The 25,250-nt window shown below is 49.4% G+C and overlaps 6 protein-coding genes across 6 annotated transcripts, besides 1 other annotated feature; 3 read left to right on the top strand and 3 right to left on the bottom strand.

The window, feature by feature from the left end:
• Positions 1-106: 106 nt before the first annotated feature.
• FPSE_01130 (uncharacterized protein) lies at positions 107-4,329 on the bottom strand (the record flags this gene model as incomplete). The annotated part of the gene is made up of 2 exons (XM_009254250.1): positions 107-389; positions 446-4,329. 2 exons carry the CDS (start codon positions 4,327-4,329, stop codon positions 107-109), a joined length of 4,167 nt encoding a protein of 1,388 aa, XP_009252525.1.
• A 735-nt stretch (positions 4,330-5,064) lies between these two features.
• Positions 5,065-5,093: a microsatellite.
• Positions 5,094-5,156: 63 nt separating this feature from the next.
• Positions 5,157-7,194, top strand: FPSE_01131 (uncharacterized protein; the record flags this gene model as incomplete). Its single annotated transcript, XM_009254251.1, has 4 exons — positions 5,157-5,566; positions 5,625-5,802; positions 5,857-6,965; positions 7,020-7,194. The coding sequence occupies 4 exons, from the start codon at positions 5,157-5,159 to the stop codon at positions 7,192-7,194; spliced, it is 1,872 nt and encodes a 623-aa protein (XP_009252526.1).
• A 279-nt stretch (positions 7,195-7,473) lies between these two features.
• On the bottom strand, positions 7,474-9,070 carry FPSE_01132 (uncharacterized protein; the record flags this gene model as incomplete). The annotated part of the gene is made up of 4 exons (XM_009254252.1): positions 7,474-8,021; positions 8,085-8,487; positions 8,535-8,634; positions 8,688-9,070. 4 exons carry the CDS (start codon positions 9,068-9,070, stop codon positions 7,474-7,476), a joined length of 1,434 nt encoding a protein of 477 aa, XP_009252527.1.
• A 1,210-nt stretch (positions 9,071-10,280) lies between these two features.
• Positions 10,281-14,170, top strand: FPSE_01133 (uncharacterized protein; the record flags this gene model as incomplete). Its single annotated transcript, XM_009254253.1, has 3 exons — positions 10,281-10,748; positions 10,803-13,029; positions 13,083-14,170. The coding sequence occupies 3 exons, from the start codon at positions 10,281-10,283 to the stop codon at positions 14,168-14,170; spliced, it is 3,783 nt and encodes a 1,260-aa protein (XP_009252528.1).
• Positions 14,171-16,373: 2,203 nt separating this feature from the next.
• Positions 16,374-18,459, bottom strand: FPSE_01134 (uncharacterized protein; the record flags this gene model as incomplete). The annotated part of the gene is made up of 7 exons (XM_009254254.1): positions 16,374-16,810; positions 16,867-17,065; positions 17,123-17,959; positions 18,013-18,153; positions 18,204-18,276; positions 18,330-18,346; positions 18,400-18,459. 7 exons carry the CDS (start codon positions 18,457-18,459, stop codon positions 16,374-16,376), a joined length of 1,764 nt encoding a protein of 587 aa, XP_009252529.1.
• A 4,498-nt stretch (positions 18,460-22,957) lies between these two features.
• Positions 22,958-25,250, top strand: FPSE_01135 (uncharacterized protein; the record flags this gene model as incomplete). Its single annotated transcript, XM_009254255.1, has 3 exons — positions 22,958-23,044; positions 23,109-23,165; positions 23,232-25,250. The coding sequence occupies 3 exons, from the start codon at positions 22,958-22,960 to the stop codon at positions 25,248-25,250; spliced, it is 2,163 nt and encodes a 720-aa protein (XP_009252530.1).

Raw genomic sequence — 25,250 nt, 5'->3', positions numbered from 1 at the left:
GTAATAGACCAGCCAGACAGTTTCTACAGACGCTTTCATGTAAATGCTTTGTTCATTCTTCCAACTTTCACGAGTATCCAGACTCCGTACAAGCAGTCGAATCCCCTTAGGCTTCAGCCTTGACTACCTTGAGTTGTTTCGATCGCTTCACCTTGCGCTGTTCTTCAGTTGCGCTCACAATCTTGCGACGCACAACCTCTTGTTGAGCCCAGTTGTTAGCCGACAGGCGAACACGAGCAATGAAGCGTGCCATGACGAGGAACGTCTTGAGCGTAGGCTTAGTGGTGGATGAGTTGCTGGCTGTTGCGTGACTAGGTAGGGCGAGGGCTTTCTTGTTGCCAAGGAGGTTTGTGCGAATATTCTTGAGCTCTCGGATTTGAGCCTTGTTGCTATGCGATTGTTAGTATATGATTCCGATAAAAAGAACGCGGGAATAGGGACGTACCATGCATTGGCGACGTCAAGCTGCAGTTGGAGGAACTTCTTTGCATATGCGGCATCGGCCCTTAGGGAGGCTTCGCGCTTGAATCGAGCCTGCATCCACTCCATCTGCATCAACATGCCTCGTAACTCCTTCTTGTGACGCTCGTCGGCACTCTCAGCTGCGCGAATAACGGTTTCGAGAGCTTGATCAGCCCCCTCAATAGTTAGGTCAAGAGCCTTGCGATCTACTGCGCTTCGTCGGTCTGAAGTTCCGGCTCTAGCAGCGACTGCTGCGGCCTTGACACGCTCAAGATCCTTTTGTAACTTCTCGGCGCTCATGCGGAACGCTGCCCGCTCATTACGAGCTCGCTCAAGCTTACGTCGGAGAGAAGCTTCAGAGGCGGCAAGGCTGTCGATAAGTTCTTGTTGCTGTAGAACATCATGTTCAAGGTTCTCCATCTCGGCCTGGTTCTTTCTCAGCTGCCGGTCATGCTTGCTGGTGTTGGGCTGCAACGTCGCCAAGGTATTACGTTCGCGTTCCGCCTTGTCAAGCTGGTGCTTCATTCGGCGAAGCGCGCGTTCGTGCTGGGCTGCCGTCTCCTCGGCCTGTTGTCTAGCTTCCTCAAGAACCTCTTCAAGTACTATCTTTTGATCCTCGAGGTCATCCAGCTGGCGTTGGAAGTCTTGCGACACTTGCATAGCTTTGCGCTCGGCTTCTCTGTTCTTGAATTTGAGATCGTTGATTGACTTTTGCGCTGCGGAAAGTTGGCTTCGGAGTTCAGTGACCTCCGTCTTGCGACCCGAATCAGTGGCGGAAGACTTTGGAGACGCAATCAAACGAGAAACTTCAGTCTCGTGCACTTGGCGCTCAAGATCAGCAATCTGTCGCTTCAGACCTTTGACCACGTCGCGGTTTGAAGTCTCTTTTTGAAGGAATTCTAGCTCCTTTTGACGAGCTGCAGAGAGATCCTTACGGACTAAAGATAGCTCGCTGCTGCCTTCAAAGTTGTTTGGCAGTTGGCGGGTATTGTTGAGCTGAGCCTCGTAATCCTCGACACGACGCTCAAGCTCGCGAATGGTGCGACGAGCGGCAGCGAGATCATGATTGTCTGTCGACGATGATGTTCGTAGTTTGGTCTGTAATTGAAGAATCTCCTGACCTAGACGCTCCTCCTCCTCAGCGGCCTTCTCGATCTCGTCCTCGAGGTTCTTCTCAATCACATCTCGTTGCTCAATTAGAGCCTTGTTCTCATCCTTTAGGCGACGCACTTCATTGTCAAGTTTGAGCTTGGCCGTACGGAGGTCGAGTCTCTCCTGGTCAACGCGAAGAGTCTCATTGTCATGGAGCTTTGTCCGGCGAATCTCGCCGTCAAGTTCGTCACGCTCTGCTTTGACTTCGGCCAGAGAAGTCCTCACAGAATGCAGCTCGGCGTTGATTTTGGCTACCTGGTCTTGGAGAGATTGTTTCTCCTTGGACACCTTGTCTAGTTGAGAGTTTGCATCTGAAAGCTGCCACTTCATTCTTGTCATGGACTCCGTAGACTGTTTGGCCTCTTGTTCTGAAGTAGAGATGGCGGCTTGCGCTGTCTCGGCTCGTTGTCGCCATGTCTTGAGTTCTTCCTTCAGATCATCAAGCTCATGAGATGCCGCCCCATTGCCACGTTGTCGTAATCCTCGTAATTGCTCTTTGAGATCCTCGCATTCTCGTTTGGCAGCCTCGGCCTCATAACGTCCAGCGCTTTGCTCGTCATCGAGGGTTGTTTGCAGAACGTCTACTTCATCTTCTAGGGCAGCGACCTTTCGGGTTTGGGCCTGGTGCTCAATCTGTGTTTGTCGTAACTCGTCACGAACTGCAGAAAGTTCATTGCGCAAATTGGTAAGGAGTGTCTGACGGGTCTCTAGCGCGTCTTGAAGATCCTCGATTTGTCGGGTGAGAAGACCTTCCTCGCTCCTGTGTCGCTCAGTCTCGCTCTGAATGGCTATTTGCAGCTTCGATTCCGTGTCTGAGATATTTCCTTCCACCTCTTTGAGGCGATCTATGGTTCTTTGCAGACCCGCTGCTTTCTCCTCGGCGCGTTTGCGCTCTGACTCAAGATTTTGCTTTTCTGTTTCCCATTTTTCGCTGTCGTTATCATAAAGGTTGTCCTTCTCTCGAATTTCAGCCTGGAGATCTGAGATTTCGTCATTCAGGCGATCCATCTCGGCTTTGTACTGGCCACGGATGTCCTTCTCAATCCCAAGCGCATGTTCCCTTTCCTCTGCAAGGCCTTCCTCAAGTTCTTGGCACTCTCCCTCTAACTTCTCTATTTCGCTCTGCAGGGATTTGGATTCGGATAGTAGGCTATCATGTCGGGATTGAAGTATCCTCTTCTCGTCGGTACGGTCGTTGAGGTCGGTTTCAAGCTCCTCGATTCTAGTTGACAAAGAATCCCGCTCGCGATCGAACCTCTCTTGGCTCTTCCTGAGCTCTTTGACAGCGGATTGCAGAGAATTGTTTTCCTGGACCACCTTGTTGTGTTCCTTCTCCAGAGTCGCATACTCTTGGCCAGATTGATCGAGCTCCTCTTGCAAGCGCGCGACCTTTTCTTCGATTTGACGAGAGAGTCCCTTTGTGACAACGGACTTGTTGGCCATGTCATCCTGTAGTTCTTCAAGGTCATTCTCCGCTCGATCTTTTTCAGCCATAGCTTCCTCCATCTTGGATTTCGCATCTTCGACCTGTTCTTCCAGACGGCGAATATTGTGCTCGAGATCTTGGATTGTGTCCTTGGCATCGTCGAGCTCATCGTTGTGCTGAGCCTTCTCCTCCAGCGCCACCATTTTGCGCTGAGTATCCTTGGCCTTCTCTTCTGCTTCTGTAGCCTTGTCTCTCAGAGTCTCCATCTGATCCTTCAAATCTTCTAGTTCGTCTTCGCGTTCGGTAAGTTGTCGGTCTTTCTCCCGAATGTCTGCTTCGAGGTCTCCAATATCGTCTTGTAGTTTTTCGACCTGATCGTTGCTTCCTCTTTGTTGTTGTAATTGTCGCTGAAGATCTTCGATGTCCGCCTCGCGGTCCTCTAATAGGCGCTGCAACTTGTCCATCTCGGCTTGGTTACTCTGGTTGGCATACTTTCGTTTAGCCTTTTCCTGCACCTCGAGCATTTGCTGCCGATAGCTCTCTAGGTCCTTCTCAGCAGTTGTCAAGTGTTTCTTGTATTTGTGAAGTTCTCTTTGCATCGTGACTTTGTCAACCTTGAGTTCGGTATTCTCCTTCAAGGCGGCTTCGCTAAAGCCAGGCCCTGCTTTTCGGAGTGCTTCTTCAAGGAAATGAATCTTGAGCTTCAGTCCAAAGTTCTCCTTCTCAATCCTATCAATCACGTTTTCTTGTTCTCGCAGCGACAGCTGATTACCATCTTGTAGGGGTCCCTTATCGCCGCCTCTCCTCCGGGGAACCGTCAACGGGGTCGATGTGGCGCTACTTGTATCGACCTCAGGTATGGTGTTTTCCAGATAAGACTGGTTGCGCGATCCCATGTATATGGATGTGTCGCCACGAGGGACTGGTGTCAAGTCACCCTCATCGATCTTGTCCAGCGCAGGCGTATTTGGCACCGCCACGCCATTCTCTTTTCCGAAGCGTCGCACGCTATTTCTGGTCGCTGACTTGAGTAAGGGCGTGAATTCGGCACCTCCCACGCTGGGAGGAAGATTTCGTCGGTCGGCCAAGGGCCCTCTTTGGCGCGGGGTGCGAAGATTAATGCCATTGGAGCGGCCATTGCGAAGTTGTTGTAGCAAGTTGCCGTCCTTTGGAGGTGATTGGAATGATGCTTCTTGTGTAATGTCGCCAAAGTCGGGCTGTCCAAGGTAAGTTGCGTCGCCAACGTTTGTTCGCGGGGTGTCGAGCGCGCCGTTGCCAAAATCGGGCATGATGGCGGTATTGAAGGTTTAGATATGTCGTGGATATTAAACGCAATGCATGTTATGTGACAAAGAACAATAAAAAAAAGAACTTTGGCTGGGAACCCGTGAGCTCTTTTTGGATGTGAGCGCGAACGTAGGCGTGTTTGTTGTTAGTGATAAGTTGGGTATCGTTTGTGACAAAGAAAGTCGTGAAGTTACGTAGCGTTGAATGAATTGGAGCGAGCGCGCGCTATCTTACCGCTGTAAATTGGGCGAGGAAGACCCCATCCAGTCCTACCCGCCTAGCCCTCGCGCGTTTTTTGTTTACTTTAGTGCCGTTTTAGGCCTAGTATCAAAACAAATGTGAGCCAATTGCCGATGCCATCAACTCTTTAGAACTCTGTACTGGTAGCCAATGATAATCTGTCGTCATCTTATGACTCCATAGCGTTCACTATCATCATAACCCCGCTAATTCTTCACTCTACTGTACCCCAGACCCAAAGGTCAGTGATGGATGATAACATCGCGCTGCAGTAAGAGGCAAAGAGCCAAGTAATGACATATTTGAGGGTTGATCAGCAAAAGGACAGTTTAGGTTAAACCCGGAATTTGCGGCGAAAACCCGATCAGAAGACTCCTTCAACATTACTTACCTAGTCTACTTACTACCTGCGTGCCTGTGTGCAACAACATTGCAGCGCCTTCTTCTTATTCATCACCCAGCTAACAAAGACAATCTCCATTTCAACTTCATAAAATCACACCATAACACACCACGCCACACCACAATTCGCTTCTCTTAACCCCGGCAATCGATTAATTGCTTGCCCTGTCGTGTAGAGAGGCCCGCCATGTCCCTTTTACAGATACCAGACGAGATAATTCAACATTTGCTCTACTACATCCCTCCCGAAGATAACCTTTCCAGTTTTCAATTCCTCTCCCATCGCTTGAGGCACTTAGCCAATGGGTCGCTCCTTTGGAGATACCACTGCCAAAGCAGCTTCACTTTCTGGAATCCAGAGCACAACTTTTACCGTCGTCTAAAAGGCAGAGCTTCCAGTACACCCTGGAAGAAAATATTTCTCATCCGGAAGTCGCGCAATGCACAGGTTGAACGTCTCTTGGTCGAGATCCTAGAGACTAAGGTTGGTCGCCTAAAGCGATTTGAAAAAGTTTGCAAATTCGGCTATGACGCCAAAGATTTTCTCCTAGAGCAGTGCAATGCCGATGAAACCGCCGAGGATGTTTTGGCCAGAAGGTGAGCAATTGCCACAAACTTATATGAATCTAATGCTCACGAAAAAAAAAACCCTTAGGTACTACAGTAATTCCCTGTTGGACAGTATCCACAGATCTCTCGCCATTGAACAGTGGTACAACATTCAACAGGCGAGCAGGGACACCAGCCGGCAGCCAGCAAATCTCAGTCTCGAGCGAGCACTAGGTGCATTCGATTTGTTTGTCTTGCATGACCAGCCTGGGGATTTGGATGATGTAAGTGCTTCATACCCTTGTTCAGGGCACACCCCGGTTAACGATAGCATCAAGATTGGCCTTATTCTGGATAGGTTGGCTGCGGATTTCCGCGACACTCAGCCAAATATCGATGGCATGTCAACGCGGCAAAAGGCATTGGAGTTGAACGGCTGGCTTCGATGGAATAATCTCACAGGCTTGCAGCATCCTGAGCGCAGTTACCGCAACTTGCGAAATTGTCTCATTGGTCAGGCACTTCGTCACGAAGACCACGACTCGATCCCTATCATTTCGAGTGCTATCTTCTGTTGTGTCGCAGAACGACTGGGTTTACAAGCACAATGCTGTGCTTTTCCCACTCACGTTCACGCCATAGTTTTTGCCGAGAACGGAAAAACTTTGGATAGTGTGCCTGTCACCGAGGATGATGCGCCTCTTGAAAGGATGTATCTGGATCCATATGGTTCGAGTGAGGAGATACCTATGGCCGATCTACGATCTATGCTGGCTCATTTCGGCTGGCAGACAAGCACCGATGCGTTCCTGTCTCCAGTGAGTCCTGTTGCAATTGCTATGCGGACAGCACGCAACATCAGAGCTACCGCTTCCAGGGTGATCGAAGCACGAGAGCAAGCGGATCCTGACCTCACACGATTGATCACCGGCAACGATTCATCCAACATAGACGCTGCTCTCTATTCAGCGCTGTGGGCTTCGCTGCTTCTCACACCTGTCGACTCGTTCGAGTGGGACGAGGCCCTGGAACCGTTCCTAAATCGATTCGCCAAGAGCTGGCACGTAGATGCGTGGCTGGTTGAGAAGTACATCTTCCCTTTGTACGATCGATTTGGCCCCCTTCGTGAGAGAATCATGAGGAACAATCCCCGTCGATGGGACGACCCTCGGGAGGTGATAAACCTTGTGAACGAGTTTGATGAAGTCCCACCCCCAACTTTCCGTAGGAACAGTGTGCGGACGCAGCATGTGCTCTACAAGATTGGGCAGGTCTTTAAACACCGACGATACGGCTGGATCGGTGCTGTTAATGGTTGGACCGATCAGGGTACGCGGCGTTTACCCATGCCACATACTGTGGCCATTGACGAGACGCTGGACGATAACAGCGATACAGAACTGCCCAACCGGCTACGCCCACGTAACAAGACATTCTACACGTGTTTGTAAGTTGTTTTGTGGTCCTTGATTGATGCTCGAAAACTGATTGGGAGTTACAGACGCACAACAGGACCCGAACGGCATGTTGTCGCTGAAGACAATATCGTATTGATTGAAGATCCGAGAGAAATGCCAGATTCATTGTTCCGCCAAGCTGGAAAGTTCTTCAAGCGATTTGATGCTGAGACGTGCACATTCGTGTCCAACGTTACGGAACAATACCCCGACAACTAAAAGGGTTCATCTCTACACCTCTAGCGGTTTTCGCTGGCTGTTTCATTGGTATTTAAACGCAAGCCAGGTGTTTGGGTGGTCATTAGTCTTCGTGCTTGGCGCTTTGTAGGTTGGTTTTTGGTGGCCACGGTTCACGGGGGGACTGTATGCAATGGGACTGAGTACAATATGTTGCTACTACAGAATCTACTTTAATTGCTCCAAAGTTTTTAATCTTCCAAACGATGACCTGTACTCTACTCTATGTTCGTCGCAACATCAACTCGTCTTCGAAATGTATTAGGTTGCTTTTATAACTTCTTCCAAAACCCCCTTTTGAGCAAGTTTCGTCATCCACTTGTGCAGTGCAGGTCCGTAGTCTTTCTTACGCCCCTTGACTCGTTGCTCATCGTCCGATATGGCCGTCATCTCGGCGTGGAACTCGCCCATGGCTGCCTTGAGGTCTATGATAAGCTCTTGGTATAGCTCATAAGCGGCCTGAGTGTCAAAGCCGGGGCGCTTGAGCTTATATTGTATGGTGTTGGGGATTTGTGCATTGGTAACGTCTGATTTGGTAATGTTGAATTCGGATAGCTGAGACTCATCGTCAACGTCGAGAGGAAGTTTCTCGCCACGGATAAGCATTTCAAACTCGGGGAGGTTGGTGTTGGTGCATACGAATTGTAGAGATGCCGCGGCGCGGGCAATGGTTCGTGAGTATGCTGCTAGGGGGCTTTGGCAGAGTGCTAGAAGGTTGAACGAAAGCTGGCTTTCTTCATACTGTAGCATTCGGGCCTCAATTTGAGGCGCTGCGACCGATGTCCATTTGGATGAACTAGGCACTGGGTCTAGGTGAAATGATTAGCTAAGGACGGAGAAAGAGGCTACATTTCCAGATGCAGTGTGCTTACCCAGCCTGCAAGGCTTATACTGAAGCCCATCCAACTCCCACACATAGCCTCCTGCAGGCACATAGGCGATAAAATGAAAGCCATAGTCAGAGTCTGTTTTCTTCTTTCGCGGAGGTGCTCTTTTACCTCCTTTCGGTGCTGAACGTCTCTTGTTTGCACTGGACTTCGCCTCAGATGATTCGTTTTCAAGAAATAGGTCAGCGTTCAGATGATCCATTCGACGCGTGAAAGAGTTGTGTATGGTGCGGATGAATCTGTTTTCGCTGATTTGGTGTCCACGTAGGGCAGTGCTGAGGTCCTTTGTCGACTCTTTGAACGCTTGTAGTTTGTCACCAAGCTCGATCCCTTCAGCATTCATGACAATATTGAGCATAGCAACAGTAGCGCATGCATTGTTCGTAGTCTGCATGAAATCAGCATGTTTGGGCATGCCGAGTTGGGATAACATACCTGGTTTGCAAACCACACATCGCTTGCATCTTGTTCTTCATTCGTTTCCTCCATTCCAGGAAGATACTGAAAGAGGAAGATCAAGCCGTATACCGGCTGCCTAAAAAGACGTGAGCATGTGCCATGGCACAAAGTTACTTGTGGCAGTCTTACGGAAGGTGTGAAAGAGAGTCTTGGTCAATGGTGAATATTTCCTGCGCCTTCACATTCTGAACACCAAGGTCTCGAAGTATGATGGTGAAGAAAGCCGGTTCTGACTCAAGCTCTATCCAACCTTCCCACTCCTCGATATCCTCTTGAGATAGCGGGGCCAGAGCCTCATTCAAGAGTTCGTCTGAGTTGCTTTGCTGATTTACCTCATTCGCTGGCTCACAGGCCTTGCGCTTGGGATTTCGTCTCGGCTCGCTCATAGCGACTATGGCCTTGGTTTTCTGTGGAGGTTTAGAAGCTAGACGATTCGAACGACGCAGCGAAGGCGCGATGGGCGTATTCTCATCAGTCTGGATGCCGCCGTCAGCTTGTGTCCCTTGCTCCATAGTGTGTGGGATTAGTATTCAAGATATAGAGTAGGGCAGGCGAAGAAAAGATTATGGGGTGAAGTAAGCCAGTCACTGGAACAAAGAAGATGTTTTTGAAGGCAGGACAAGGTGAACAGATTAAATGATTGATTCTCTTGCGCACGGCAGTATAAAAATGGCAACATTTGTCATTTCCGCTGAACCGAGTCTGATTGCTGATATTGGTGGCCAAGGCAAACAGCTGCCCGAAAGGTTTTGGCAGATGGGCAGGTAGCTCGAGTTGAACCACTCACTCACTTTGTGTCACAGGTCGTGCCACTCCCAAAGTATTAGGTAGGTGGGCAATGCACTTGGATGAAGAATGAAGGGGCTTGAGATAATCTTACCCTGACCGTTATGGAACAAATAGCTCAAGGTATCATGATGGCTGCCTATCTGTATGCTATTTTCTTTGTATATAGCTTGCCTTAACAATAACGCCTGCGCGTGCGGTGATAGATAGCGCATTAGTTTATGGGTCTTTAGATTGAGTACGGGGGAGCATGGACACGAACTTAGTACCTATCAATTATCAAGATATAGAATATATGCTTGATAAAGATTCTTTAGTACGGAGCATGTAGAAAGCGAAGGTAGGTATTGATTGTATGCAGGAATATGGACGGATGGGTACTAATATATGAGATCAATGGAATTGAAGCTCCTGCCTTAGGTAACCCAATAACATGCGGTTTGTAGGATTATTAGCGCGAAATTGCAGCTATCAGCCAATGAGCAATCGTTCCATAGGAGCAGAGCTTGTGACATTTCTTTGATAGACTTTCTCTATTATTGACATAATTATCCAAGTCTTTCAAGTTAAGGGTTAGTACGCTTGATACTTCCATCATATCCCGTCATCTATCTAGATTAGTAGTTGTCGTTGCAAGCCACTGAAGCTTAGGCTGCAACTTCTCTGTATCCACTGTAGCTCCAGCTCCAACCCGCAGGGGCCAAGCGCGTCCAACTGGACCCAGACGTGACGCAGTTTCCTCAAGGAATTTCCATCCTCCGTGAAAAAGTACTAACAGGTAACAATTTACTTTGGCATCAAAACATAACACACTTCAACCCTTCAACCTCTCCCCACGCGCAACAACCTGTCGCTCGACCATTCATCGGCTGCGACTTGGTTTGCTTATCTATGATTTCTTTTTAAGCGCGTCTATGTCCTCGTAATGCGAATGCCATGAGCACATCGACTCCCCGCCTGCGGTCTGGGTTCCCAGCTACCCCAGCTGCCAATCGACGACATAACAATCAACAAACTCCCAGCTCAGCTGGCTCGCCATCATACGGAAAGGGCTCAACAACGAGGTCTCCTTCTTTGCCTCTCGCGCCCGAGAGTACTCGACCTCAGACCACTGTCAGCCAGCCTGTCATTCCTCTGACCGTTCTCGACGCTCCTCAGCAGCGTCTCTACACCTTCGGTGTCTACGTCTTGTTGTGGGCATGGAAGCTTTACGACTGGCTCCAGGTGGTTGAGGATGGCGATTCGTCTTGGTTCCTATTTCTTAAATGGATCTTCATCGATTTCGCATTCCTTTTTGGCGTGCCGGAATTGAGGATACCTTGGCTCGAGCTCTCCCAACCTGTTGTGACCACTATATTCTCCTTGCATCTGGTTCTCAACTACATGCTCATGTTCAACATTCCTGTAAGTTTACCAAATTCTCTCAACAGTTACCAGCAGGTGCTAATTGATATCAAGATCCCGTGGCAGTCATGGATTCTCGGCTTCGCCAAAGTTCTCTACGACCGCGAAATATCAATCTCCGAGCATAATGTCAAGGTATCGACTATTCTCAACAATCATTCCCTCATCATGGGAAAGCAGATCATCAATATCTTGCCTGAAGGCTCGGCAATTCTCAACCCAAAGGGGACCCCGTTCTGTTTGGCCGCAAAGCCAAAGCATGCCATAGATCTTCCCATCTATTTCAATGCCACGATTCCTGCCGAAATTGAATTGATCCGACTCGACTTCGAGACAAACAAGGAGGAAACGATAAAGATCTCGAACCGAGAGGTCAACAGGGTCGCCAAGCAAATCCGAGAGCACAACACTGATCAAACTACGTTCGGCTTTCAGTGGGACTATCCAGTTAAGAAGCCGGGTGTCTACCGCCTTGGAAAGGTTTTGGACGAGTACAAACTTGAAGTTCAGCGTGCTACCACAGACACATATGTCGTTCCTTGTCCTCAAGCAAGAATCCGAGCATCATCAGACTCTCAGCGATGTATTCAGGAACTCTCTAATCTTTCATTGGATGTGTATGGTACACCGCCCCTCAAAATTCAGTACAGTCGCACGATCAACGGCAAGGACCACAGTTTCCATTTCCAGAGTCTTCAACCTGATGGATTTTCCTCACCTCTCCTCGGTGCTTCCTCCAGTCTCGTTTCGGATGATCAGGACGATATTTCGTGGGCGCGAGCTCGAAAGGTCACAGTTGGTCTTAACGAGTCCATGACCTCTGCCGGCGAATGGGAGTACTCGATCGACGAAGTTTATGATGCCTTTGGCAACGTCGTCAAATATGCTGAATTGGAAGAGGACCCCAGCCAAGCTCGAGTTAAAGGCTTGAAATACGGCTTCAAGGTCAAGGAGCGCCCCAAGGCGAGCATGAATGGTTGTGACATGCGCAACCCTTTCAAGGTTGCCAAGGGCCGATCTGTCCGACTTCCTGTTGACTTCTCCCTGATAGGATCCAAAGACGACACTTCCCACGAGGTCACCTGGGAATTCTCTCCTATCAACTCCCTTACGAACAGCGGAGAGCATGGAGATGAGGTGTCGATCGGCGGTTACAACGCTAAGAATGCGATGGATAAGCCGTTTGTCTCAGAACCCGGCCTGTACACCCTCAAGACCATCTCCAGCGGGTCTTGCAAGGGTGAAGTTAAGGAGCCGTCATCATGCCTTCTTTTGAACCCATTGGAGCCCTCTCTTTCCGTTCGCTCAGAGGAGATCCCCGATAAATGCGCAGGCAACTCTATCGGCTTGAGAGTGGATTTGGACCTCGTTGGAACACCTCCCTTCGTAGTTCGATACGACATAGTCACTAGTGATGGGCATGTTGAGAAACAATCCCACCGCGTTCCTGGCCTGCGATCTCAGTTGGAGCTGGTACCGAAAATGGCAGGTCGTCACAAGTACATCTTCAAGTCCGTCGACGACGCTGTGTATGAGAACCAGCCTCTCACTGGCGACGACAAAGTTCTGGAGCAGGTTGTCAAGCCTGCTGCCTCGGCCAAGATTTCAAGCAGTAGCGGAGTTGTCAATGCTTGTCTCGACTCAGAAGTCGACCTTGATGTCATTCTCTACGGAGAGGCTCCCTTCAATTTAGAATGGGAGATTGTTCATGACGGCAAGCGCAAGTCGGAGCGAGTCACTGGCGTTCAAGAGAGCAGTTTCAGAATCAAGACCAACACACTCCGCAAGGGAGGAGAATACATCCTTGCCCTGAGCAGCGTTCAGGACAAGCGAGGATGTAAGACTTTCCTTCAGGATCAAGTCAAGATTGCTGTGCGACGCCAGCAGCCACGGGCCGCTTTTGGCTTTGTTGAACACAAGCAAAAGATCATGGCCGTTGAGGACACACACTTGCGCTTGCCTCTGCGCCTGGAAGGAGAACCTCCTTTTGAGATCACCTACAGAAACCTTGCTGGTAATGGCGAAGTGTTGACCAAGCGTGCAAACAACGCAAATGATAACCTCCTGGTCAAGAGCCAAGGCACCTATGAACTGGTTGAAGTACGAGACGTCCAGTGCCCTGGATCCGTTGTTCCTGCAGCAGCCCGGTTTGAAGTTGGCTGGTTCCCTAGGCCCGAAATCTCAGTTGTTGAATCCCCGAGTATTAAATCTGATGGCAACACATTCGTCAAGCAAGATATTTGCGAAGGAGACATCGATGGATTTGAAGTCAACCTCAAGGGTAAGTGTCTTCAACCCAAAGATCTATCTATGTTCACTGCTAACTCTTCACAGGATCGCCTCCTTACCATGTGCAATACGATGTTACGCACAAGCCTGTCAAGGGCTCCAAGGCTTTTACTCGCAAAGACTTCGATGCGCCTCTTGCAAAGGCAGCCATTTCCATGGATACCACCAAGGCCGGCGATTATACCTACAAGTTCTCTGCTCTTGCCGATAACCTATACAACAGCGACAAGAACTTTCACCCTCTCACTCTCACGCAGCGCGTGAACGCTAAGCCTTCGGCTGGGTTTACGAAACCCGGCCAGTCGTTCAAGTACTGCATGGAGGAGCAGGAACATGAAGACAGAATCCCAATTAAGCTCACCGGGGAAGCTCCTTTCTACGTCGAAGTCGAGATCAAGCATCAAGCTGGGTCCCCTGCCGAGACTTACAGAATTCCCTCCATCGACTCCAACTCGTACGGCATCCGAATTCCTCGTCAGCACCTCCGACTCGGCGCACAGCAGGTTCGTATTCGTACCGTCAGAGACGCCAGAGGCTGCCAGCGCAAGTATGAGCATGGGGGACCGTCGGTGCAAATCCACTTGTACGAGGCGCCTTCTATCTACCCTCTCGAGTCTCGACGCGACTACTGTGTCGGTGAGCGTATTGCATACACTTTATCTGGCACACCTCCATTTGACATTTCCTACGACTTCAACGGCCGGTGGAATGCCAAGTCGCAAACAACCAGCTTCCGCCGTATTGCAGAGAAGCCTGGTGATTTTACTATCACCAGCATCTCGGACAAGGCCAGCGAATGTCGCGCCGCTGTCAACATCCCCAAGACAATCCACCCGCTGCCAAGTGTCCAAATCAGTCGTGGTAAGCAGTCCCGTGTCGACATTCACGAGGGCAATGAAGTGGATATCTTCTTCGAGTTCTGGGGCACACCACCTTTCGAGTTCACCTACACACGCAGCTCCAATGCCAAGAAGGGGCAGCGCAGTATCGTTCTCGAGACGAGACATGATGTCTCTTATGAGCACAGCAAGGTGGTCAAGGCAAGCCAGGAGGGTACATATGAGGTTGTCGCGATCAAAGATAAGTTCTGTTCATTCTCGACACAGCAGGTTGAGAAGAAGCAAAGAAGATAGAGCAAGATAAAAAAGGATGATGAAATAAGGGATCGAGATAGTTTGAACATTTTACATGGTTTTGGTTGTTTGATAGGTAATGAATGGATGGATTGTACTACCACAGATGGGGACGAATAACAAACAATGAGAAGGGACACTGAGTTGTATATATGCATCTATACCATTGGCACGGCGTTTAGTAGGGTCAGTCAGACTAAGGTTGAATACTTATGTACCGAGTTTATTATGTCCAAGCGTTAAAGTGAGTTGGCTCCAGTCGCACCCTGAGGACAATCCATGAAAGCCTGCCTGTATGGATGGTGGAGAACAGCCGTATGTGGATAGCTATGTAGCTCAGCAACATCTCCCTGATAGAGATGAAAGAGGCGAGTTCATTCTGAGTGAGGCTGTGTGAGGGCTTACATGGTAAGCATTAGTTTGATATGAACAAACAGGGAACACGCTCACAACAATACCTCGTCGCCTCGCTTTCTTTCCAAATGCTCAATGAGTCACAACTATCTATGAGGAATATGAGAGAAACAACTATCTACAACACGGTGTCGATTATTATCACAACAGGCGGACAAGGTAAGTTTCATTAGCCGCCAGTTGCAATTTACCCAGAACTTTCATTTCAGAACAAGCCAATGGGTAATTGTTCTAGATTCTCCCTTGCATGGCTCTTAATTCAAAATACCGCCCCGAATCCTGACGGCTGCTCATTTGGCTAAAGTGTCTGTTGAGCTATGCAAAGTAGGGAAGGCTTCAACTATCATTAAAGCTCTCGAACGAGAATGACATTGGCACCGACGTCATGCCTCATGCCATGGATGGAAGATACTGGCCCTTGATCCTGGATAGTGTCTTGTCTCGACCTTTTAGTTCTGCGGCAGCACAGTCGAGACTCTTCGAAATCGGTACTTGGTTCAGGTTTGAGAGGGTCTGAGAGACAGGGTATAGTGGCCGAGTGTTGTAGGACGGCTGCACTCTTCCGCTCTCTTATTAATCACCATGACGAGAGTAATTCTCTGTGTTTGTTGTCAATCAAAGTCTACGAAACATAAGCTTGAAGTGATTGGCAACTACTCTACACTTTGATTGCCAGTTTCAAAACATCTAGAATCATTAGATAGGAAGTATATAATCGAGAAAAACAAAAGAAAATACAAGCATCGCAATAGGCCTTGTACAACGCAAACCACGGCTTCATGCCGCACGCACTGCCTCCACAAACAACGGTCCAGGCCAGGGCTACGGCCAACAGCAGAGCGATATGACACCCTTTTCTGTAGTGTAACAGCGGACGGATACTACACTACGGGAGCTTCTCACAAAAAGGCCCTTCTCGATGAAGCCTCTCGCCGAAATCTGTGTGTTCAAACCCCACCACTCGAAACGGTCCAGAACTCAATCGATCTGCACTTCCTTGTGCCACACCTGCACAACCTTGCAAACGTTATTGGGAATGTGCTGGGTATATATCTGCCTACCATCTCTTCCCTGCTTGACGTGATTCTGATCTTTTGTCCTGAAATTGCTGACTATTTGTTGGTAGCCATCGGGTCGAAAATCAAATCCACAGCTTTATTGTAACCTATCCATCATCACTATATGCGCTGGGATAACGCAACCATACAAGAGCAAGCACATGGACAACGAGAATAACTGAAGCTCAACATCGGTCAAAAGCAACGGGCTCAGTCCAACTCTTCACCATGGATGGCACGCAGCAATCTGTCAACATGGTCAACCTCGATATAACCATTGGCAACAATGAAACATATCAACAACCGAGCATTTTGCAATCTTGCTCAAGGGATCTTTGTGTCTCGCCAAAAAGAGAGTAATATTATCGTAGGTATCAAATCTTGTTGTTCATCAGGCGCACAGTATACTCCGATTCAAAACCAGATGCGTGCCCTCTGTGTCCGCAACTAAGTAACAGTAACAGTCCTCACTGACCAGCCAGCCTTCTGTGTCCTGCCAGATGCCTTTACTCGTTAAAAAGGGGTCCGATTCCGACGTCTCCCCAGTCATAAATGCGAAATACCCAACATGAAATCTCTCTCCCAGCCAATTATTCACACAAGGTTACCAAGGCCACCCCAGTGTCAAGAAGCTCCCACGTTGTTTCGCCCCAAACGCCGTACTCCTCACGATATAGCCACGTGCATACACCAGACAAAAATCCCAAGGACGCAATCCCTCATTCGGAAACTTAGACATAGGTGCGCTGTCGCTTTTCGGGAGGACTTTGGCCGTCCATACGTCCCTGGTTATTTTGTGAGATGCTGCCGGGAAAACTGGCTCTGCTGGCACTCGTGGGTGTTAAACCGTATTGGTTCGCGCCATTAACCATGCCATACCCTTGGTCCATTCCTGTGGTGAGGGGAGACTGCTGTGGCATCTGTCCTGGGGACCAAGTCGCGCCTGTCGCCGGAGGTGTAGGCGTTGTCTCGAACTTGAACGCTGTACCTCCTGGTGTGTTCAAGTTACTGGGAGGGTTCATGTAACCTGCACCACCAACCACGTATCCCGAACCAGATTCTTGCTGGGTTGAAGGATCGTAGCCTTTAAGGAGGTAGCTCAAGTGATTTTCGACAATCTTCTGCATTCCGCTCTTGGTAAATGGCTTAGCCAAGACCCCGTTCATACCTGATGATGCACGATTAGTTCCCGTTCAAAGTCGAATTGTTCATTATGGTGCTTACCATGCTCAAAATAACAGTGGACCTCATCGGATCGGATATTCGACGTCATAGCGACAATAGGGATAGCAGGACAGTCCTGTCGGATGTACATGGTGGTCGAGACACCATCTAGCTTGGGCATGATGATGTCCATGAAGATCATATCGAAATGATCACGGGCCACGCCTGTGATGCGGCTGTATGCATCCGCGCCATTTTGCTATATCAAACGTCAGTCTGGTCGAACTCGAAATTCCGTTTCCAAGGATTCACATACAGCATGCTCGACTTCACACCCCATCGACTTGAGAAACTTAATACCGATCTTAGCGCAGGTTGGGTCGTCCTCAACAAGGAAGATTCTGGGTTTCCGGGATGCCCATGTGAGAGCTGAATTGGCCGACGAATTGGAGTTCCCGTGGGTCTGAATATTGATGGGTTGAGGGGCAGCCACTTCCTGCATGGCGTTGGCGCTCGAATCGTTAGGCATCGCGTAAGGAATCTTGTGGATGTGATCCGAGTGGAAAGGATCGATTCCGACGGTCTGACCCACCGGGTATACGGGATAACGGTTGATGTCGTTCATTGGATCATGCATCATGGGCATCGAGGCTTGCGGAATGACCACTGCAGAATCGGCCGGAGACCCGTACACACCTTGAAGACGTTCCAACTCCCGGTCGGCAATCTGATCAGGTGTCACACTGGACAGAAGCTCGCGAGCCCGTCTCAATTCAGGTGCCGAGTCATCGCTGCCATCTAGAGGAGATGTACCGACGTTGAGATGCATCGTCTGTTGGTGACGGTTGGTGGAGGGTGATAAGAAGTTGAGCATCTCGTGCTGGGATTGTTTCTGCGCATTCAGCATTTTTTGCAATGTCAGAACTTCGTTAACAAGGAGACGGTTTGTCTGAGAGACCTCAGTAAACAATTCCTGGAGCTGTTGCACTTGCTGCTGCGTGGCGGTGAGCTGTTCAGTCATGACACTAATATGGTGACTGGTTGTGAAATCCTCTGTGGCCTGCGTTCTTCTAGGAGCAGGTGCTTTTCGACGAATGTTATCAAGATCATCCTTGCTACCGACTCTGAAGTTGGGATGCTTGAATTCGAGAGTCTGTGTTTAGGTTTTAGCATGTGACGAACATCGAAAGGTTACATGGAGCATACATTGGCGCCGTTGGCTGCAGAGCCACTGTCGTTTGTTTGTCGGACTTTATGAAAATCATACTTGTTCAGTTGTCGGACGAAACTGGCCATGTTGCTGTGCTTAAAGTGCTTAGGAAGGATGGAGCGCGTGAATTTTTCATTCTGTGCTTGTAAGCATTTGTTCATCGCCGTGGTATCAGATCGATCCCTACCTCAACAACGACGAAGGTATCGCCATCTTTGCCCCATCTAGCGACATCTTGGTGCGCTGGATCCTCGAGCATTCTTGAATTTTGTTAGCATTATTGCATATATAAAAATCGCTAAGAGTAACAAACCGGTAAAGTTTGCGAACCTATCAGAAGTGTTAGATGTGATGTAATAAACCGTTACTGGCTGTAAACTTACAAATTCGCTGGCATTGCTGCCACCAACCCCAGGGGTCGATGTTCCATCTCCGGCAGACATTTCAAGAGCGTATTCGAGCTTTCAACGATTGTGCGTGGTTGTTTCGTGATGATGTTATTGTTGATGATGTGTTGGCAATAAAGCGTTCGGTCAGAAGTCGTTGGAGCGGATAACCGATAGAAGAGGCGTTTAACCGGGCCGAGTCGCCGTTGATCGCTGTCGACTCCCAAGGTAAAAACAATCCAAGAGACCTCTAAGGGTGTTGTTCTAATATGTTGAAGCCACCGAAGATCGAACTTGATGCGCCGAGGCCAAGTAGTAATGATATAAGGGCTAGGCCAGGAGTACGACTGGAGACTCAAGGAGCGGACGCGTTGATGATGTAAAGTTGAAGCGCAAATAGGTCCAGGGGCTGCAAAGCTTTACAAGCCGCGGGTACGGAGGTCGGATAGGATGCCCGTCGCAAGGAGGCAGAGGACGGTAATGCGATGGATGAGGGCCGTCGCAATTGCAAGACCAAAAAGGGCGGGAAATGGTGGGAATGGAGAACGGGAAACGGGGACCCGGCCTGAGTTGTATCTCAAGACAAAGTTGGGAGGCCGTGTGAGCGGGAGTGGGCACAAGCAGGCAGGGAACGGAATAGTCTGAGCCTGCTTTTTGTTTCTGAACTGAACTGGGCGTGGCTTGGCTTTGGCGGGGGGTAGTTGTGACTTGTCGAATTGCCCAGCAATGTGGATGTCAATCAGGTACTGAGTACCGCTAGCTCTTAACACGCTCTCTTCCGGGAGCAGATGGCACTTCCCACTTCGGCTGGGGGCAAGGGGCCTGTGCTGATGCTGTTGCTGGCGCTGGCTTATTGTTATGATACTTACGGATACTGTCGCTGCTGCCACGAACAAGGTGAAGGCGCATGCAGCAGCAAAGAAGAAAAGCTTGAGAGCGCGGAGTGGGTATTTCCAGCCAAGGTTGGCTTAGCCTCAACCAAGATCGCGGTGGGAATGGAGCGCTATTGCGCGAACAAGTCTGGCGGCCGTCCTTGTGGGGTGTCCCCTTGTTACCACCATGGCTTTTTGGTCCTTCTTGCGCCGACCACGACCCTTGGTTGGCTGCCCGGTTGCACTGGAGATCGTCCCTACGTCGACTGTGTGGAGGTGATCATGGTGCACCGTGACCACAATGCGATCTAAGCTCTGCTTGGAAAATCTTAAGCTGGTGAAGAACGAGAACCATTCAGCTGTTGAGATATCTCCTCTGTTGTCCTCGCGTACCATGTTGAGCATTCTTTTCCTGTTTCTCGCGCCATGCATGGATGGCATCTATCCGTGGTAAACGAACCACGGATAAAAACACCATGCATGACGAGCTCCCCAGAAAAGAATGAAAAAGATAACAAAGCCTGCCAGGGTCTTTCTACCCTAATCAGCTTCTGCTCTCTTACGGACGTGGGAATTTCAACGAGAGAATTGTTGCATCCTTTCCATGGCTTGTATCCATCTCTAAAGCCATACCATGTTGAACCATGTACAGAGTAGGGAGAAAGCCAACGCAAGTTGAAGTGGAGTAACAAACATGGTTCTCTGCTTCACATAGCAATCGCACTCGAGCTAGTTTCGTGTCTAGAGTGTCAGAACCTTTTTGTCAGTAAGCGTCAGCTTCTTATCTAGGTGGCCATAATAAGCCATCCAGCTCAGGAAACAGATAACAGGAAACAGATAAAGAAGCCGTAGGTTGCTCCTTCTGAGCAATAGATCTGAATGCCAAGTCATCGTGGTTCCAGCACGTTATGGAATGCTTGGGATTGCTATTCCTTAATCGATGAGGAATACATGTCGCAGTTCATGACTCGGGCTGAAACCCCCGGCAAACTGGGACTTCAACCATCCCCCCGAATACAGAGTACAAGAATGTAGACTAGTTCTTGTATGCTCATATATCGATGCGAGGTGCTTTGATATTTCAGTTTCAACAGCTTGAGCCAGATGTCTGAGCTAGCAAATCCATTATCCTGCCAATTGCTGCACGCGCTTCGGTTATTGTCGAACCAGAGTCGTCTCCATTCAAATCTCGCCAGGAATGGACAGTTATTCGCGTGTGCCATGATGCGGATCTAGCCGCACAAGATCAGCGTGGCTGAGTTAAGAGAAAGCAATGTTGGGAATAGTATCCGCACATTGCAAGACTAGCCAAATATGTTAGTTGGTAAGTAGTCAAATACCTAGAATATATGCTCTGCAATAGTACTCGGTATCCGTACACTAGGTAGGATCAGAAGTGGGAGTGGAAGAATTTGGTCTAAAAGTAGTAACCCACAGAGAGGCCTGACAAGGGTGCGACTGCTCGTATTTTAGCCTGTTCGAAATTTCGCTTTTGGTGCCGTTGTTAGATGCTGAGTGCTGAGCTGTCCTAGGTATACAGTGCAGCTCAACAATGGTTGGCCTAGTGATGGCCGATCTGAGACTGTTGAAGTTGCAGTGCGCCCGCGCGTTGAAAACGACGATTTCAAAGGCTTCAGAAGACCCTCAACGATTGTGACGGTTGTGTTTGAGCAGAAGGTTCAAACGTGGATAATGAAATAAAGACAAGCGAGAGAGGTCTTCGCGGTCGAGACCGTGGCCGTTGTGAGGAACGAGGGCGAGAACGAAGCGGGTAACTACAGTGCAACTGCAGGAACGGATAAAAACACACTGTGCACGAGCCGCAGATGGAAACAGCAACCTGGGTGCTACCTAATACGGTAGTAGCCTAGGTAAATTAGGGTAGGCGAGTCCAGGACAACAGCCAGGGCCACCCACCTTAATCACCGACCAATTTATCACACGGCTGAGAATTCCTTAAGAGTACAGGTAGTCCAGCGAAGGGCGTACTAGGCTACATGCTGTATTCCAAGTAAGTACCATCTGGTAAGTAGGAGAATTCTCCTCTGAGATATGTGAAGAGGTAGGTATGTGCGTGCAAACCGCACATAGATTGCGGGGTTTACAGGGGAGGAGGACCCTGAATTCCTTGGAGGTCAATGGCTGTTCGGGAAGATTACTCGAGCTTCCGTATGGAGCTCGGTATGCGGGTAGGCGTAGGCAGAGCATCGTACCAACCATTAGGTGGGTATCTAATAGCAAAGCACTGGTTGAACTCGGCTATTTGTTTGGCACATATTAGGTTCCTGTTGATGCTAGGTACCTAGGTACCTATCTAATAAATCCCTAGTGTGATTCGGTGACACTCACATCGATAGTCGCAATACTAGAGGCACTCTGACCAGGCAGGACAAATAATAATTGCATGAGAGTCTGCACACTGGACTGGCTTGACTGGGTCAACGCAAACAGCTCAAGAGACATCTGCACCATATTCTACGACCAAGACACACACTTCCAACACATTCAGAGACACCGCTATACTTGTTGCAAGATGATTTATCCGCAACTATCGCCGGCCGGCATTTCTGTCTCAAAGTGCTACCGGATTCCAAGTTTTGATATCATTTTGTCTCGGGCAATTCCATCAATCAACGCCAGGGACCCTGGGTCAACTGCCCAACAAGGGCGATTGACATATTCTGGTATCACTTAAAACAATTCCAGGTCTTCAGACAGGAATCATCTCTTATTATGTCTAAGAGACATAACAGAGCCAGAGAAGAAGCAAAAATATGATCCGAACCTCATCGGGCCCCTCAACAGTCCTAGATGACCACCTCTCGTTAGCCCCCAATCGGGCTCTGCCGCCTCCCGGAACCGAAACAACACTGGTTTTTCATTTTCGGAAAGTCTTGCTTGTCCCTGAACAGGTGCATGCTGTCTACTCTGTAATAGACATGCCATGAGGCTCATACAATGGAACTAAGCTTTGACCAGCAACTAGCTTCGTTGGAGGACGCCACGTCAGGCCAGTTTTTCGTTGTCAGCTGTGTGTAAAAAGCTGACACCACTTTAACTAACCCAATGATTTGAATATGCTGACGAACATGCGGCATTCTACAAGCCTCAAAGTATCAGATCATGGGAACAAAAGTATTGAGCCAGTTTATACTTCACAGACTTTTTCTCTGACCATTCCTCCGTTACACTCTGTACTTCATAGCCAAGGTCTGAAACTTTCTGGTCAAACAATCAAGCAGCATACGGACATACAGGTGATAAGGCTTCGACTTATATCGGCCCAAATTAACCACTAGCCTCTATGTAAAAAAGTTCGTCTCGTGTCGAGAACGCGAGTACAACGTGACAATGTTATAGTTTTATAATAGCCGACAACGAAGTAGCTGGAATGCTTACTGAACTCTATCGACACTCATCGTCCAAAACAAAACAATTAAACTTCCTGAATAAGCATCGTTGAAAAGCGGCGGGCCGTGGGGGCAACAAGACGAGATCTGTATGACTCAGCAAACCGTTCCGCTCCGCTCACCAAGGTGAAGGTCACACACCGAGGTGAGGCGGCATGTCGATTGAGTCACTGGAAATTTGACTAGCCCCACGTTCTATTCTGCATGCGCTTCGACTCAACTTCATAACTTTCGCTCAAGCAAATCAGACGCAACACTCCCGACACCGGCAAGATGTCGCACAAGGGAAACAGCGGCAAGGGCAAAAAGTCCACAAAGTCAGGAGGCGAGAGCAAGAGCGAGGATGTTCTTCAGGCGGTTGTAGGTGACATGGCGGGGTATCATACCGATCAAGAGCAGCGCAAGCTCACAGTTTATCTCCCAGGTCATCGCCGACTCTTTTCAAGACAGATACAGGCCTTTTACGACTGAGAAGCCAAGAGTAATAATTTGCTCCAAACTCCGGTGTGGTGCATGTGCTCGTTCGTACTAATGAGACTATTCGCAGTGTCTTCTCCCACTCGCAAACGTCCCTCTTATCGAGTACACCCTTGAATTTCTGGCAATGAATGGCGTCAACGAAGTCTATATTTACTGCGGCGCCCATACCGATCAAGTCGAAGATTACATCAGCCGCTCTCGATGGTCATCAGCTGCGCGCACATCTCCCTTCTCACACCTTCAATTCGTTCGAGTGGCCGATGCACGCTCAGCCGGTGATGTCCTTCGTGACATGGACAAGCGATCACTTGTCGATGGCGACTTCATCCTCGTAAACGGTGACCTGGTATCCAACATCATGCTCGACAATGCCCTGGCGGCGCATCGAAAGCGCAGAGAAGACAGTGCGGCCAACATTATGACGATGGTGTTGCGCAGTGGTGGGGAGGGCGATCACCGAACAAAGACAAACGGAATTACTCCTATCTTCGTTGTCGATACCAAGACTCAGCGATGTCTTCACTACGACGAGATGGACCCCTTGGCAAGCGACCGATACATGTCATTGGACCCGGCTGTTGTGGACGAACTATCAACCGAGTTCGAAATCCGATCCGACCTCATCGATGCCGAGATCGACATTTGCACACCAGAGGTCCTTGCGCTTTGGTCAGAGAGTTTCGACTACGAGCTTCCCCGAAAGAACTTCCTACACGGTGTGCTCAAGGACTGGGAGCTAAACGGCAAGATGATTTACACTGAAATCTGCGAGGAGGGCTACGCGGCACGAGCAAGTAACCTTCAACAGTATGATGCTGTCAGCCGTGATGTTCTTGACCGATGGACATATCCTTTCATCCCAGAGTGCAACATTGTGCCCAAGCAATCGTACCAACGACACATCCATGGTGTCGTAGCCGAACAGGGTGCCTTCTACGCAAACGATGCCAAACTTTCAAATTCTATTATCGGGCGCGACAGCAACATTGGTTCAGGAAGCACCATCTCTAACAGTATTATCGGTAGAGACTGCAAGATTGGCGCCAACGTGGTTTTGGTGAATTCTTACGTTTGGGACGATGCCACAATTGAAGATGGAGCAAAGATACACCAGTCTATAGTTGCAGACTCGGCCGTTATCGGCAAGAATGCCACTATACCTGCGGGCAGTCTGATTTCCTTTGGTGTCAACGTCAGCGAGGGCGTTACACTACCCAAGGACACCGCGGTCTCTTGTGTCGACGTTGGTGGCAACCCCGTCACGCCAGACACCAAGCTGTTTGGAGCCAGCACCAATGCCGCCAAGTTCACAGACCCTGAGGATGAGGACCTCGATGAGAGAGATCCATCTCAGCTGCAGAAGAGTCTGATCTACAACTTGGCTCAGTTTAACATCTCTACCTCGTCAGTGTCGACGTTATCTTCCGAAATATCGGAAGATGACATGGATGAGAACTCGCTGCACATTATGGCCGGCGATCCCTCCCGTCGTACCTCCTTCGCCTCTGACGACGCTGGCGACAAACTTTCTTTCCACAACGAGGCTGTCCACGGTCTTGTTGACGCGCTTCGCGCCCAGTCCGGCGATTTCGACTCGGCCAAGCTCGAGTTTATGGGTCTCCGTCTTTCCAACGACGCTTCTGATGCCATGATGCGCCGCGCCGTGGCTAGTGCCTTCGCTCATCGCGCAGTAGAGCTCATGACCCCTGAGTATGGCAGCCTCGAACCCAGCAAGGCCGCAGATCGTGCCCTCAACTCTCGTCCAGGCGCAACCAAGTTCATTAATGAAGTGGGCATCGGTCTGGAGGACGACAACGAAGCTGCGCAGGTCGAGTTCATCATCGCTCTTCAAAAGGCCCTCACACGCTCTCAAGGACCAGAACAATCCCGCGTGGGCATTCTTCTCGCAGCAATGCTGCAGCAGCTCTACTCACTGGATATCCTTGAGGAGGAAGGTATTCTGGGCTGGTGGGAGAACGATCGGGCCGTTGAGGGAGAGAGCATGACACTGCTGAAGGAGAAGTGCAGAATGCTGGTTGACTGGTTGGAGAATGCCGAGGAGGAAGACGACAGTGATGACGAATAG

This window comes from Fusarium pseudograminearum, chromosome 3 (genome assembly GCF_000303195.2).
Source record: "Fusarium pseudograminearum CS3096 chromosome 3, whole genome shotgun sequence".
Taxonomy (NCBI): Eukaryota; Fungi; Ascomycota; class Sordariomycetes; order Hypocreales; family Nectriaceae; genus Fusarium; species Fusarium pseudograminearum.
Note: the sequence above shows the minus strand (reverse complement) of the source record. Positions and strands in the feature narration are given on the sequence as shown.